Source organism: Prionailurus viverrinus, chromosome B1 (assembly GCF_022837055.1).
Source record: "Prionailurus viverrinus isolate Anna chromosome B1, UM_Priviv_1.0, whole genome shotgun sequence".
NCBI lineage: Eukaryota > Metazoa > Chordata > Mammalia > Carnivora > Felidae > Prionailurus > Prionailurus viverrinus.
The window spans coordinates 48,691,563-48,708,420 of NC_062564.1; the positions used below are offsets into that span (position 1 = coordinate 48,691,563).

Genomic DNA, 16,858 nt, shown 5'->3' on the forward strand with positions numbered 1-16,858 from the left:
GAATAACATCTCTAAGGTGAGCCTCCCAGTAGCAAAATAAAATCAGTATGAACCTCCCACAAGACCAGTGAAATATCACCCTAATGTTTTATTTTGTGGGACAAGAGGTCTTGTCACAAAGTCACGTAATAGTTCTGTGACGTGCCAAATACACGTGGATGACAGGCGTGAAGGAACTGCCCACACGTTACCCAGGGGTGTGCTGGTCCCAAAACAACACAGCCCAGCCCTCTGCCTTCGATTACGGGCTAAAAAAGATGGCAGGGGGCCGAGTGCAAAAGTCCCTTGTCCTTTCCCAAACTCTTCAACCACTATGAGAGTTCTGCTGTAATGCAGCAAAGAACAACCCCAAAATGACCCTTCTCTGAGGTGTGAGTTGATGAGATCCACCAATGGTTCTATTTGTAACAAGAGTTACTACTGACATGTACTGTGCATCATGCATCAGATTAAGCACTTTATAAATATCATGCTACTTAATTCTTACATTCCTGTGAGGCAGGCACTACACTCCACTTACACAAAGGAGAAAGTAAGGCCCAGAGGAGTTGAGTAAGTTGTCAAAATTATTGAGTAAGTTGTTAAAATTTATGTGAAACTCAAGAATGGTCAGCACTAATAGAAGGTGGCACAAATCAGAAGGTGGTTGCCGCCGACTGGGAAGAAGAGGGCTCTCCAGGGTGACAGAAATGTTCTAGTTTGTTCGGGGTGGCAAGTATAGGGTGTGGATAATTGTCAGAACTCCTCAGATTCAACATTCAAGATCTATGCATCTTGTTGTATATAAAGTCTACCTCGAAAATTTAAAAACCTATAAAATGAAAACATTTCTTGTCACTTACCGAGAGCTTTCCTCCCACAATGAAAGGAAATCCCGGCAATTTCTCCCAGGTTTAAAGAGTTGTTTTTTACCTTTCCATCTCTGTTGTTGACAACTTGTTTGCTTTGGCATAAAACATATGTGTGCCTTGGGGCGCCTGGGTGGCGCAGTCGGTTAAGCGTCCGACTTCAGCCAGGTCACGATCTCACGGTCCGTGAGTTCGAGCCCCGCGTCGAGCTCTGGGCCGATGGCTCAGAGCCTGGAGCCTGTTTCCGATTCTGTGTCTCCCTCTCTCTCTGCCCCTCCCCCGTTCATGCTCTGTCTCTCTCTGTCCCAAAAATAAATAAACGTTGAAAAAAAAATTTAAAAAAAAAAAAAAAAAAAAACAAAACATATGTGTGCCTTAAATACACATACATGTGGTTAAGTACAGAAGGTTATAAAGTGAACACCTCTGTAACCACACCCAGGATGTGTCCCTTCTGAATCATAACCCCTTCTTGCTGCCAGAGGAAACAAGGGTCCTTATTTGTATGTATTTCCCTGCTTCTCTTCATAGTTCTATGCACCCATGTATGCATCCTTAATCTAAACAATATACTTTAGTTTTTCCCGGTTCTGAACTTTGTATTAATGGAACCATTCTGTGTGCATTCTTGTGTGTCTTGTTTTCTTAACCTTAATGTAAGGTTTACAGGACTCAAATCCGTTACTGTATGTAAGTTTACTCATTCATTGTTGCACTGTATTCCAGTGTATGAATACACATTTACCCATTCCGTGTTCATGGACAGTTGGGTCATTGACACTCTCCAAGTAATACAAATAGCACATATCTTCCTGCATACATCACATATACACGTACACTTGTCTCTGTGCAAAATACTCCTGGAGGTAGAAACACTGGTGTGTGTATTTTCAGCTTTAGAAGATAACGCCAAACCGTTTTCCAAAGCAGTTGTACTAGCTAATACCACACAAGCGATGTTAATGAAGTGTTCATTAACCATTGGACGTTTATTTTTTAACATCTGTTCACGTCTTTCAACCATTTTTTAACGGAGTTGCCTGCCATTTTCCGACTGGTTTGTAGGGATTTATTGTAAATGTGTAACGTCTTTCATGGGTTAGATGTGTAATAGGTATCTTCTATTGTATCGCTTGCATTTCTTAACTTCAATATGGTCAAATGTATCGGTCTTACCCTTTAGAATTAGTTTTAAAAATACTCCCATACTCTAGGGTCACAAAGTTAATTTGCTATATTATTATCATTTTTTAAGCTTTATGGCTTTCCTTTCTCATTTGGGTCCAATGTGGATACCTAGAGTTTATCCTGTGAATGGTATGACCTGAGAGCTCGCTTCCTCAGAACCATTATTTAAGAGTACTAGCATGCCCCACTGATACACAGGCCACCTCTACCATACATGAAACGCAGCTATGTTTCCAGTTCTCTAGTCTGTTTCCCTGGTCCACCTGTCTGTCCTCTGCCAATATCACACAGCCTTAATTTCTACAGCTGTAAAATAAATATATTTTATAATATTTCTATATCTAATATAGATATCTAATAAATATCTAATATCTAATAAATATCTCCTAAGAATGTTTTTGCAATCGTTGTCCCTTAAAGTTTTCATATGAATGTTAGAATTAGCTTGTCAAATTCCACAAAATAATCACATTGGGATTTTGATTAGGATAGTACTGACTCTACACTCAGTTTGGAGATAACTGGCATCTGTAAATAGTGAGTCTTCTCATCTATGAATATGGTATATCCTCCATTTAGTCTTTGATGTCTCAATGAAATTGTTCCCCACTTCTCCACTCCCCCCCGCCGACCCGGCCAGAGATCTGCATCTTTGTTACCTTTGTTGTTATAAACTCAATTTTCTATACCACTGTATTTTTTATTTGATATTTGCTACTGATATACAGAAATATTTTAATCTTTTTGCAACTGGCATTCTGTCTAAACTTATTTGTATTCATAATTTATTCATAGCATCTTTTTATTTCCTATGCAACAGAAATTTCTATACAGATACATGTAATCATGTCATCTACAGATCATGCTAGTGTAGTTTCCCTCTTTCCTAACCTTATACCTTTTATTTATGATTCCTGACTTATTTTATTAGCTACAATTTTCAATACAAAATTGAATAGAACTGGCCATAATGAGAAAACTTTCAGTGTTTCACCATTAAATATGGTATTAGCTCTAAGCTTTTCAGGAGTTATACTTCATCAGATTAATGAGGTTCCTTCCGTTCCTAGTTTGCTAATTTTTTTTAAGTACTAAAGCATACCAAACTTTATCAAATGTATTTTTTTTCCGTCCATTGTCATAATCCTATTTAAGTGGCACAAAACTAGGTTGTTTTCTTCTCTGACAACTTCTGTCATTTAACTGGAATATTTAACATAACCCAACATGTCATCTAACCTACCACCTATTTCTCCCACTTGTTCAGTATTTCCTTTTCTTCCTATTTGGGGATTTACTGTGCATGTTTTATTCCACTTTTTCCCTTTCCGTGCACTTTGTGGTTCGTCTAGGAAATACTGCATGTAAACAGTGTGAATTCAAATGAATCTAAACAATACACTTTTCACATTTGTTTTAGATATTCGGATTTTAACACCACACAACATACGTGTATCCAACTGGACTGACCATTCAGGGACCTGCATTATAGCCCAAGCAGTGTGTTGAATGAGCAGAAGCTGCTGGCTTCCTAGTGGGGGCTCTGGTGTGAAGCCTGGTCGGGACTCATACGGGTCATCACTGCCCTGGATGGAGCTAAATGGCCTGGGACACATGTGGAGCATCGACCAGGCCCCAAGCCCAAAGGAGCAAATGAGCTCTGATTTTAGTTTCAAATTACAACACTCAAGGTTAGTTATAAACATGCAGAACAGGAAGCTTTTATTCACACTAAAAGGTTCAGAATGTGATTATAAGGTCTACGTCGTTGATTTTAAAAATTACAATTTGATTCTTTAAGCAGCAAGTTTCAATAATATATTTAATAATTAACCCTAAGGATTTTACAAAGTTATTTTGCCCAAATTATCCATTAACACAGGTGCTATGTGGTATAACAGAAAATGGGAAGGGTGCAGGTAAGAGAAAGAATAAATACTATTTCCCAAGATGGTCACTGCGCCCCTCAAGTACTTATCAAAGTGCTAGGGTCATGTCTGCAGCCAGGGATGTCTGCCCTAAGCCAGATTTTCTGTCCTCCGAGGCCCTATGCATGCTGCTGCTTCTGACCGATTCCTGTCTGCACCGTCCAACAATCCCAACGTGGCACTGAAAACTCAGCTCAGGTTCCCCTCACTTCCTCAGGGAGCCGCCTTGATCTCCCCAGCAGAGTTCAGGTACATCCCGTGGGCTCTCACAGCTCTCAGGTACAACCTTATGGTCCCATTTACTACCCTGGATAATCACCTCACTTTCCTGGAAAGGCTGCAGGCTTCCAGGAAAGGCCAGGTCCTCTCGCCCCACACATGGTGCTCAACAAACCTTTGCAGAAGGAATGGACGCTTGCCCTGCAAGGGTAGAAACTGTCTTGTCCCTGCATATCCCCAGGTCTCAGCACAAAGCGGATGTGCATACCTACCTACCTGCCCAGTCAGTGAGTGCATCCAACGTCCATGGTCTTTCCACTACTCCACTGGCTCCTGGACTGAAAGTTAGAAGACCTGATTTATAAATAGTGTCTTTGTCACTAACCACTGGCGAGAACTTTGGCAAAGCCCTCTCTCTCACTGGCTGTCAGGCTCCATACCTTAGAGGGGTGCCTGGGTGGCTCAGTCGGTTAAGCATCCAACTCTTAATTTCGGCTCAGGTCATGATCCTGTGGCCGTGAGACTGAGCCCCATGTTGGGCTCAGTGCTGGGTGTGGAGCCTGCTTAGGATTCTCTCTCTCCCTTTCTCTCTGCCCCTCCCCTCTCTCTCTCTCAAAAAAAATTTTTTTTAATTAAGAAATAAGGCATGTCTCTGAAATTTCACTGTAAAAATGAAGAACAGTTCTTGGTCCATGTTTACCCAGCCCATTACCAGTATCCTGGCATCTGCCTCTGGTTCCTGTTACTTTCCCTATTTCAAGTGTTTCCAGGCAGACTGACACAGCAGCTAAGAGCTCTGGCACCCTGCCACCCAAGTTCAGATCCCAGCTGCCCCATTAGGAGCATTCATTTTCTTCTCTCTGCCCCATGGTTTTCTCATGTGGGTAAGAGGAATGAGACTGCCTAGCTCACAGGATTGCTGTGAGGTTCCCACTAGTCAATCCATGTAAAGTACTTAAAAGAGCACACCAGGCATGTGTTAACTCTCACTACTAAGTGCCACTTAGCACCAGGTGACTTAACTCTCCTTCCGGGTTATTTCCCAGGCCTCTTAAATGCATAGGATAAATGCATCCAAGACAACTCGATCTCGTCCAGATCCTTTTCCTATCCAACTCCAACCCAGTCTCCCATTTTTCCTTTCCCCTCGGTGTGCTTATGAAGCAGGTGTCCACCATGGTGCCTTGTGCTGGGGTCCAAATAACTCAGGAGCCTCAATAAGCAGTGTTCAGTAAGACCCCATCCCTGCCCTTGGGCACATGCCTCACCAAGCAGGCAATCAATGTCCTCCATGCAATTTGGATCTGGTAGGGCCGAGCCCATAATGGGGGGGTCCAGAAGGGGGTGTGTAGTTAGGAAAAGGGGGAAAATTATGAGGGGGGAGATTTAAGGAAAACATGGAATATTCCAGGCTAAGATTTAGCCAGACTAATTGTAAGAAGGTAATCCCAGAAGGGGAACAAACTGGGGCTGGTGCAGAAGAAGCTGGAGGGCAGAGAATGGCTCTCAAGTCAGTCCCATGTGACGCCTAAGAAAGTGATCTGGACAAGGCAGTTCGAGGCCTGGGACTTGGTGGGGGTTCTGCAAGGCAGAGTAAACACTGGACTGGGACTCAGGAAATCTGAGTTCTAATCCTGCGTGTACCCTTTTCACTCCCTGCGACTGTCACGAATTGCTGTATCTCTCCAAGTTTCTGTTTTCTCACTAGTAAAATGGAATCATCTCCTCACAGTGCCCTCTGGCTCCGAGTCTCTATATTTGGGGATCTGCAAGTTTTCCAGGAAGAGTTTTCTTTTTTTTTTTTTTTTTTAAATTTTTTTTAACGTTTTATTTATTTTTGAGACAGAGAGAGACAGAGCATGAACGGGGAGGGGCAGAGAGAGGGGGAGACACAGAATGGAAGCAGGCTCCAGGCTCTGAGCCATCAGCCCAGAGCCCGACGCGGGGCTCGAACTCACAGACCGCGAGATCATGACCTGAGCTGAAGTCGGACGCTCAACCGACTGAGCCACCCAGGCGCCCCTCCAGGAAGAGTTTTCAATTAGTGTTTTCATTCAATGACCTACACACACAAACAAACCAAAACCAAAACACCTACCTAAGGTAAACCTTTTCTGAGTCACCTTATGAACACTGCCGACACACGCTTTCAGTTCCTACAACTTCAGGGCCAGTCTGTATTTGCTAACAATGTCCAAGCTATATGACTTTCATTGTCTCGGCCTAATAGGGAAAGAACAGAAATACACCTAACAGGTAAAGGATAGGCTAGATCTAATGAAGGCCAATTACATCACAGCCAAGTTTTGGTTCTTCGAAGAGGGAAACTGAGGCTGGCAAATCAAGTCATCACATAGAAGAGGGTAAAGGGGTATCATGAGTATTGCCAGACAAGCCTCAGAGCCACCGAAGGAGAAGCACTTGAGTTTCAGCAAAATAAAGCCTTGTAATGAATATCTGAACTAGAAGTGAATTGATTTTTGTTTTGTTTGTGCTTAATTTGTAAGTTTTGTGTGTCTGTTTTACTGCCTATGTGTGGAATAGGAGGAATTTACACTAGTTTAGTGTTTGTATGTAAGGAATATATTTTATTTCACAGTGTTAGAACAGTTTCTCCTCAAAGAAGAACGGGTACGTTGTTGAGGTTTGAGAAACACGTGCCAGTGGATGTCCCTTCAAGCCCCAACATGTACTTTTAGTGATCTGGTTGAAACACTTATGTCATGTGTGGGGCACCTGGGTGGCCCCATCGGTTAAGCGCCTGCTTCAGCTCAGGTCATGAACTCGCAGTTTGTGAGTTTGAGCCTGGCGTCGGGCTCTGTGCTGACAGCTCGGAGCCTGGAGCCTGCTTGAGATCTTCTGTCTCTCTCTCTGCCCCTCCCCGGCTCGTGCGCACTCCCTCTCTCTCTCTCTCAAATAAATAAATAAATAAACATTAGAAAAAAATCAAACACTTATGCCATGTTTGGGTATCTCAGCACTTCCTTCCTTCATGCCCCACGTATGTAGGTAGGACAAAATCTCAGATCTTTAACATGCCCTTCATGCCCCTTGCGATCTGTCCTGGACTGGATGCCCTCATTCCCCGTCCAGACGTCTCTGGGTTACTCTGCATCCCTGCCCCCTGCCCCACCACCGCTGCTTGCTGCCCCTCACTTAGCTAACTCCTCCTGAGCCTTCAGGTCTCTTGAAATCACTTCCCCAGAGACTCCTTTCCATGCCCCAGCAGACAAAAGCAGGCTGCCTTGTCACAGTGGGTCACATCCTGAACTGTCCTTCACAGGAATGTCACGCTGAAACTACAACGAGGGTGATTTTATATATATATATATATATATATATATATATATACACACTTTTTTAAGTTTATTTATTTATTTTTGAGAAAGAGAGAGCGAGCAGGGGAGGGGCAGGGAGAGAGGGAGACAAAGAATCCTAAGCAGGCTCCGTGCGACTTGAATTCACGGACCATGAGATCATGACCTGAGCTGAAATCAAGGGTCGGACGCTCAACCGACTGAGCCACCCAGATGCCCCTAATTAGTGTGATTGTTATTCAGTTATGTCTGACTCCAAGAAGCCAAGGGCTAGGGCTCCTCTGTCCTCTCCTGGACATACTGTGCCTGGCATACAGTAGGCACCCACTGATGGCAGTTCTTACCCACTCAAGCCTCTTAAAACTCCTACATAATCGGCTGCCCTCACAGCTCCCAGAACAGAGAACCGGAAGGGAAAGTCTTCCCCAGGGACCAGAGAAGTTTCTCACAAAGTCCATGACCAGAGAAGGGGCTGAACAAGGCCCCAGGTGAACTGTATATAGTACTTGCCCTGTGACTTCAGACAAGTTACTTCACCTGAGACTCAGTGTCGCTGTCTGTAAAATGGGGAGAACAGTACCTACGTGTAGCAAGTTGAATAAAGATGCCCACATCCTAAAACTTAGAATTGTGAATATATTATTTATATGACAAAAAAGACTTTGCAGGTAGGATGAAATTATGGATTTTAAGATGGACGATTATCCTGGATGGTCCAGGTGGGCCCAAGTCATCGAAGGGTCCTTTTAAAAGGAAGTTAGGGGAGTCAGTCAGAGAAGGCAATGAGACAACAGTAGCAGACGTTGGAATGATGGAGAAAGGGGTCTCTAAAAGCTGGACAGGGCAAGGAAATAAATTCTGTCCTGGCCTCCAAAAGGCACGTAGTGCTGCCGACACCTGGATTTCAGGACTTCTGACCTCCAGAACCATAAGAAAATACTTCTGTGCTGTGCTAAACTGCCGTGTTTGTGGCAATTTATTACAACAGCAATAGCAGACCAATATGCAACCTCATAGGGTTTTTGTGAGGATTAAATTGGTTGACATGTAAACACTCAAGAGCACCAGGCACATAGTAAGCGCTCAAAAAGCATCGGCTGGGGGCGCCTGGGTGGCTCAGTCGGTTAAGCATCCGACTTCAGCTCAGGTCACGATCTTACCATTTGTGAATTTGAGCCCTGCATCAGGCTCTGCGCTGACAGCTCAGAGCATGGAGCCTGCTTTGGATTCTGTGTCTCCCTCTCTCTGCCCCTGCCCCACTTGTGCTCTGTCTCTCAAAGATAAACCAAAAAAATTTATAAAAAAATAGTGTCAGCTGGTTCGATTATTATTTTTACCGAATTCCTCAGATGATTGCCCAAGTGATCTTTCTAAACACACAGCTCACCACAAAGTCCCTATTTAGAAGCTTTCAGGGCTGCCCACCGCACACAACAGAAGCCCCTCAGCCTGCTCTCCCCTCTCCAGCCTTCCCACGCTGCTCCCCGCCCAGTCACCCAGCACTATTTATTGTCTGACTTCCCCTACTACAGCGTGAGTTCCACAGGGCGAGGGCTCAGTCTTACCTCTGTGGCTTCAGCACCCCTAACAGGTCCCTAACACCACACAACAGGTCCTTGGGACACGGGTGCCTAACGCACGACTGAGTCCCACCCTGCGAAGGCCTGAGCACACATGGCTTGCATTCTCCTCACATCTTTCGGGACCGGACTCCCTCTGTCCTCATAGGTCACCCTAGGTGCCCATCAGTCTGACAGCATCATCCCTCTGCTTAAAACCCTCCTACTGCTCCCTAAAGTCTCTAAGATAAAGGCCAAGCCTCAAGGCCTCAAGGCCTCTTCTGCACTCCATTCTCACTCTAACCACTCTGAAATCCTCTTACTGCCTAAAGAGTTAGGCCTCCCAGCTTCTGGACCCCTATGTATGCTGCTGCCTCTGCCTGAAATACCCTCCCTCACCCCCCTTCACCTGGCTAACACCTCCTCATCCCTCAGGTCTCTGCTTCAAGCTCCCTGAAGGTATGACATGTTGTTTATCTCATGTCTTGCAGTATCCCTGGGACCTAGCAGTACAAGGCATCTGCTGAATGAACAGGAAGTTGTGATTAGACTGTATGTGCTTCCTGGCACCTGACTCACTAACTGTGAATCCCGGCTTAGCCCAGACCTGGGGGCTCTGCCTTAGTGCTCTTGGCCTCAACCCCTGCCCATCTTCCTGCTCTGTACCTGTGCCAGTCCCATGGTGATGAGCCATGACTTGATCCATGGTGCCCCGCCCCACCTCAACCCCAGCCCCCAGAATGCCCAGTATTTACTTTAGCTGTACCAAATCAGGACCTGGCACTTGTGCCAGAGAGTATGGGAAAAAGCATTGTTGTGGACCACCGTTAAATACGGCAACAGGCGTTACAGGGTTATCCCTCTGGCAAGTTACTGTGGTATTCAAACATGCGTTCTGTTAACATTCCCCTTTACTTGAACTCTGCCAAAATGTGCAATGGAACTGTAACCAACTTTCAATATTTCTTAAGAAAGGCATTAGGGGTGCCCTGATGGCTCAGTCTGTTAAGCATCAGATTTTTGATTTGGGCTCAGGTTATGATCTCACAGTGTGAGTTCAAACCCCGCATTGGGCCCTGCGCTGACAGTGTGGAGCCTGCTTGGGATTCTCTCTCTCTCTCTCTCTCTCTCTCTCTGCCCCTCCCTCCTTCATGCACACATGCTCTCTCTCAAAATAAATAAGCTTTAAAAAAAAAAAAAAGGAAAAGAAAAAAAGGCATTGAAAAGAAAACAGGGTCTGGAGACCAGCGCACCTCCTTTTCAATACATTCAGCTTCCTACCAGCTTAACCAGTGGGTCTGACCCATGTGTTAACAGCTCAGGAAATAGTGTTTCACACCCTGTGCAATTTTTATTTTTAAAAAAAAAATTTTTTTAATGTTTATTTATTTTTGAGACAGAGACAGAGCATGAACGGGGGAGGGTCAGAGAGAGAGGGAGACACAGAATCTGAAACAGGCTCCAGGCTCTAAGCAGTCAGCACAGAGCCGGACGCGGGGCTCGAACTCAGGGACCACGAGATCGGGACCTGAGCTGAAGTCGGACGCTTAACCGACTGAGCCACCCAGGTGCCCCACCCTGTGCAATTTTTAAATCAATCAGTAAAAATAAAATAACAGCCAATGCCAGAGTACAATAGACGTTTTCACAGAACTTCTGTTTCAATTGGCACATACATATGAGTGCTCTGGATCACAATGGAAAACCCATGGGCTAAAGGTTAAAAATTGTGAAAACTCCTGAGATGGCTAATCCTTACTTTCTGATCATTTCCCCTTCCGATACCAAAGTATTCTCCATGTTACTTTTGCCCTGTACATTCCTCACTTTATTTACAGCCACTGGAACTCTAGGCATTGGGGCGCAGAGTGTGATCCAGAATAAACCAGTTGGCCAGGGCCAAAAGCCTCTCCACTCCTCCACGATACATAGGGCCAGCTCCAGGAAGTATGTGACCCACTTTGGAAGACCTTATCCCTGGCTCCCCAGGTCCTGGGCTCCCGCACCTCTAACCTGACTGCCCTAAGCTCCAAGATCCTTGGGCTTTACCCACTCCTGTGCTTCTCAAATGGGCCTGAGCCACACCCTGCTGGGGTAACTGGTGCAGGGGCTCGGCCCTTCAGAAGTGGGTGGGGCCGTCCTGAGAACAACATGTAACCCCAGTTCCCACACTTCCTGTTTACTTTCCCTCTTCTCCCCTCGCAGGCCTCCTGGCCCGACCCCCCTGTAGGTTAGCGGAGTCCGAGGGGGCGAGGTCTGGGCACACAGCTCTGAAGGGAGCCGCGGGGTCAGGGGTGCCGAGGTCCGGTCGGGACACGGCCGCCACGTGCGCTCTCGGCCACCTCCGGCACACTGCCGCTCTTACCCGAAAGTCGTGGGCAGTGTCTTTCACTGGCTGCACGCGGTGCCCTTGGTGCCGGGAGTCGGCCTGGCACGAGCAGCACAGCAGCTCCTTGTCGTCGAGGCAGAAGAGGCTGAACTGGCCGCGGTGCAGGCGGCAGAGGCGCGGGGTTCGGTGGCCCGCCCAGCGCGCGCCCTCGGACTCCTCGCGCAGCAGTTTCTCTACCAGGTTGTTGAGGGTGTGGTTAGTGCGCAGGTCGGCGAGGGCCGCGCGGTCCTTGCACACCGGGCAGGTGGGCGTCACCTGCACCTCCCAGCAGCGGGTCACGCACCCGCGGCAGAAGTTGTGGCCGCAGCGCAGAGTCACGGCATCGCGGAAGGGATCGTAGCAGACGGCACAGAGCAGCTCCTCCTTGAAGGAGCGGGAAGGCCCGGGGGACACGGCGGGGCCCAGCTCCATAGATGTGGCCACCGGTTCCCAAGCCGGTAACTTTGACTCCCACCCCTCCCACCCACCTCGAGGATTCGGGACCCGCGCGGGGCGGCTCCCGACCCCTTCCGTCCGGCGCGCTGAGCGACAGAGGCGCGGGCCAATCGCGAGGGACGCGCTCTGGAGGCTCCGCCCTAATTCCAGTCGGCGCAGGGAAACCCCGGAAGAGCGGGGTGGGACCCTGTACTTCGCGGTTCCCGCCGGTCCCGCGGGTGCTCGTTGGCCTCCGCCTGTCCTCTGCGGTCTGGCCCGGTTCAGGGAGAAAGAAGCTGCCCAGTTGTGCTGTAGGGCTTCCGTGTCATTGGAAACCTATTAACGGTTTGAAATGGGAATGAAATTTAAGATCCTTCCTCACTGAATCTCTGGAAATCTCAGGTCGGCGAGGTTGGAGAAGAGCGAGCCCTCCACTTCCTGGTTCTGGAATAATGGTTGAGTCTTAAGCATCTGTTTACCACTTTTGCTTTCGTTGTTTACTTATTTTGGCGAGACTTATTCCTGCTCCCTGGGATAAGGAGGAAACAGGTGAGAGAAGGGGGTAGTGGGAAGACCTCTAAAAAAGACACTTTTCCGGTCCGTGCTTCCATAAGTGGGTATGTCACAATCTTTCACGATTTATTTCGTCTTGAGCAAAATGATCACCATTTGCAGCTCTTTTCTGCATGAGATGAGCATTAAAGTGAAATGAATGTGGAAAGTGCTAACTACATTAGGCAGACCCCCCCCCCCCCCCCCCCATTAAACCAGAGACATTTAAGGATTTCTGCAAAGTTAGCTATGGGAACTAGAATCCAGGCTGAATCTCTCCAACTCCCCATTCCTGCCTCAGTTTGATCACTTTACAGCCTTCAGATGTAGGATCCCTTTCCCCTGACACATTTCCATTTTCTTGGTTTGTGTTGGAAGACAGTTCACGTGTGTCATTTTTCTGTATTTGAGCAGAGGCACTGACTGCCTTTTTCGGAAAATCTTTTCAGGGATTCTTCTGTGGTGGAGAGCTTTGGAAGATAAATAGTGTCCCCCTCCAGGCAAAGATCCAGCAGATTTAATCTCCCTTATGCGACATTCATTTTCTCTAAGCTTCTAGTGCCTCTCCTATAATGAAGCCTACCATGGCCCTCCTCACCTAGGTTTCTGGTAATTGGGGCTCAGAAAAGTGGCCCCAATGCTTATTCCCAGTAAGTTACCAGTAACTTATATCCCCAGTAGGTTATTCACAGTCACCAGTGTTAGTAACCCACTGCTCTTTGTCTCTGATCCAGGAGTCTCATCTACCAGCATTCTTGATTCTGTGACAGGCTAACTTGTTAATTTGCAAGAAGGCTAAAATCTCAGTCCTTTTATAGTTCTTGACAATTGTCTTCCAAGCTTTCCCTCAGAACACCACCAACCCCCCTCCGCCACTTTCCCACCCACGATACCAAGGGGATGAATACCACTAATTACTGCCTTCTGCCATGTTTCTTATACATGGTTCCTGGTCCTCCTGCATTATCTGGGGAGCTCTCTAAAAGCACAGATCCCTGGCCCACTTTGGTCTACTTGCCTCTGTGAGAGAAAGGCCCAGGAATTTGCATTTTCACATACTCTCCAGTTAATTCTCAGGTACAGTAAAGCTTGAGGCCCACTGTTCCAGAGCTTCTCACCTGAGGAGTCAGATCTGGAGTTTTAGTTATGGATTCAAAAATTAACCTTAGAGGCAGTCTCTGAAAAGACCACAAGATGGAGCTAATAACCCTACCCTCCAGGCATCTCCCTGAAAATCTTGTTTTCTACTTCATTTTCTGTCACTGTGTTCTTTTATCTGTGTGTCCCAGTTACTCTGTCAATCTATGTGTTTTGCTATCTGTGTGTTTCATTTTGTTCCTACAGGGCTTTTTTCCCTGTTTATTGTGTCATTGGTTTTCTCAGACTCTCTGAGTAGGGCCACAAATCAAAACAAGTGAAGAGTGGAAATTGAATATATCTTATTTTCTCTAAGTGGAATTCAAAAGTTAGTATTCAACCAGTAAGGTTCTCCAGGTTTTCTGGAAATCCAGAAGAGACTTGGTTCTATTCCGAGCCCCACTACTAGCCAGAGGCATGACCCAGGACATATTACTTCACTTTTCTGGCTTCCTTTCCCTGGACTATAAAAGGAAAGATGGAACTAAATGCCCCTAAGTTCTCAGCAGCGCAGACACTCTGAACTTTTTTATACTTTGCATAATTTCAGTAAAGAGGGTGACTAATACTTACCCAGAGACCAGAAAAGAGAAATCTTGGTGACTGTAACCAATCTGTCACCAGCTTCTGTTCCTTCTTTCAGTAGAAAGGAACTTTTTCGTAGGACTTTGAAGTTCAGGTCCTCCCTTGTACCTACTAAACTAATGCAAAAGCCTCTCTGGCAGTTCTCGCTGTTGGTAATTTGCCCCATCTCGTACCCCAGACATTCTTGCCAGGCACTGCCACATTCTAGGCCCTTGCTATAACCATGAAAATTAATGTAAGGAATGACAACTATCTTTTAAGTGTTGCGTGAGAAAAAAAAATCCTAGGTGCAGAAAGATTAAGTATTCTTTTTTTTTTTCCTTTTTAAATCAGTAGGCTTGAAAATGATTATTGCAAATAAAAGGCAGAGAGATGAACAAGATTAGATTTTTTTTTCTTTTAAAGGCAAAACCCAACTATACGCTGCCTAAAAGGAGCCCACTTTAAATATGAGCATACGGGGCGCCTGGGTGGCGCAGTCGGTTAAGCGTCCGACTTCAGCCAGGTCACGATCTCGCGGTCCGTGAGTTCGAGCCCCGTGTCAGGCTCTGGGCTGACGGCTCAGAGCCTGGAGCCTGTTTCCGATTCTGTGTCTCCCTCTTTCTCTGCCCCTCTCCCGTTCATGCTCTGTCTCTCTCTGTCCCAAAAATAAATAAACATTGGAAAAAAAAAATATGAGCATACAAAGAAGTTAATAGAAAAAAAGGTATACCATGCTAATAGGAGTCAAAGAAAGCTGGAGCGGCTCTGTTAATATCCAAAAAGCAGATTTCATTTCACAGAATATTACAGGGATAATATATAGGATGGCTGCTGAATGCAACAGTTGCAAAGCTGACAATTGCAAGAACCATTGCCAGACATAGGCAACCAGACGTGCAGACATAACTGAGCTTATTCAACAGAATTACCAAGGAAATCTTTGAGAAAATCATTATAGTCTGATGCTTGATGTGGCACACAGTGATGGCTTGGGCCCTCTCTGAGGCCTAAACCATGGAAAAAAGGAAGGTAGGAGCTCTTATTTGGCTTGAATAATGCAGGGAGAACTTCCATAAGAAGTAGTGTTAATGCAAGTAGTTAGGAATACACTTAGGGTAGTAAATTGCCTGCCTCTGGGTCAGATTGGGTTGCAGACTTCTTTTATTTGATCCACATGTTTTTTTCCCCCTCTGTACCATTTATCATATATGATCTTGTAAGCCTCAACTTTTTTTTTTTGTTTCAAGTGTTGATTTAAATTCCAATTAGTTAACACATAAGGTAATATTAGTTTCAAGAGTAGAATTTTGTGATTCATCACTTACATATAACACCCAGGGCTCATCACAAGTGCCCTCCTTAATACCCATCACATCTAGCCCATCCTCCCCTGTTATCCCTCCAGTAACCCTCAGTTTGTTCTCTATAGTTAAGAATCTGTTTTGGAGCACCTGGGTGATTCAGTCGGTTAAGCATCCAACTCCTGATTTCAGCTCAGGTCATGATCTCACAGTTCATGAGTTTAAGCCCTGCATCAGGCTTTGTGCTGATAGCATGGAGCCTGCTTGGGATTCTCTCTCTTCCTCTCTCTCTCTCTGTCTCTCCTCTGTGCTCTCTCTCTCTCAAAATAAATAAATAAACATAAAAAAATGAGAATCTGTTTTCTGGTTTGCCTCTCTTTTCCCCCCATGTTCATCTGTTTTGTTTCTTAAATCCCACATATGAGTGAAATCATATGGTATTTGTCTTTCTCTAAGTTATTTCACTTAGCCTAATACACTCTAGATCCATCCATGATGTTACAAGTGGCAAGATTTCATTCTTTCCAATGGCTGAGTAATATTCTATTGTATATATGTACACCACATCTTTATCCACTCATTAGCTGATGGGCATTTAGTAAGCCTCAACTTTTATATTTTTAGAATCTTTTAAATGTTTATTTATGTTTGAGAGAGACAGAGCATGAGTGGGAGAGGAGCAGAGAGAGACGGAGACACAGAATCCAAAGCAGGCTCCAGGCTCTGAGCTCTGAGCTCTCAGCACAGAACCCAACTCGGGGCTCGAACTCGCAAACCGCGAGATCATGACCTGAGCCAAAGTCAGATGCCTAACTGACTGAGCCACCCAGGCGCCCCTATTTTTTTTTTAAATGTTTGTTTATTTTTGAGAGAGAGAGAGAGAGAGAGAGAGAGAGACAGAATGCAAGTGGGGGAGGGTCAGAGGGAGGGAGACACAGAATCTGGAACAGGCTCCAGGCTCTGAGCTGTCAACACAGCCTGACGTGGGGCTGGAACCCAAGAAGGGCGAGATCATAACCTCAGCTGAAGTCGGATGCTTAACCGACTGAACCACGCAAACATACATGGCTGTAGACATGCTGAATAGCAGCTGCTCCCTGTGGGAGGGACATTTGTTCTCCAGTTTGCCACAGTCTCTATCCAGCTAGCTTCCCTCACATTCCCTGCCTTGCCTCTATAGACACTCAAGCTTTCAACCCCTTGCCTGGATTTCCCCAGTGAAGGTTACACCTGGCTGCTATTCATCGTGAAGGAGGCAGGGTGGTAAAATACTCTAGTACAGACAGGCAACTTGGGACCTTGGCAAAATGAAATCTAAACTGATTTTCCATTTTCCAGAAATTTCTCTTTAAGCACCCAATTAGGGGGGGCGCCTGGGTGGCGCAGTCGGTTAAACGTCCGACTTCAGCCAGGTCAGGATCTCGCGGTCTGTGAGTTCG

General features: G+C 45.9%; 1 protein-coding gene across 2 annotated transcripts in view; it reads right to left on the reverse strand.

Annotated features, from left to right (window-relative positions):
• The window catches only part of TRIM35 (tripartite motif containing 35), a 29,245-nt gene extending 17,326 nt beyond the window's left edge, over positions 1-11,919 (reverse strand). For both annotated transcript variants that reach the window (XM_047857053.1, XM_047857052.1), the window contains exon 1: positions 11,425-11,919. In XM_047857053.1, coding sequence (XP_047713009.1) covers positions 11,425-11,859 — 435 coding nt within the window. In that variant the 5' untranslated portion in view covers positions 11,860-11,919. The remainder of the gene's footprint in view (positions 1-11,424) is intronic.
• Positions 11,920-16,858: the final 4,939 nt, after the last annotated feature.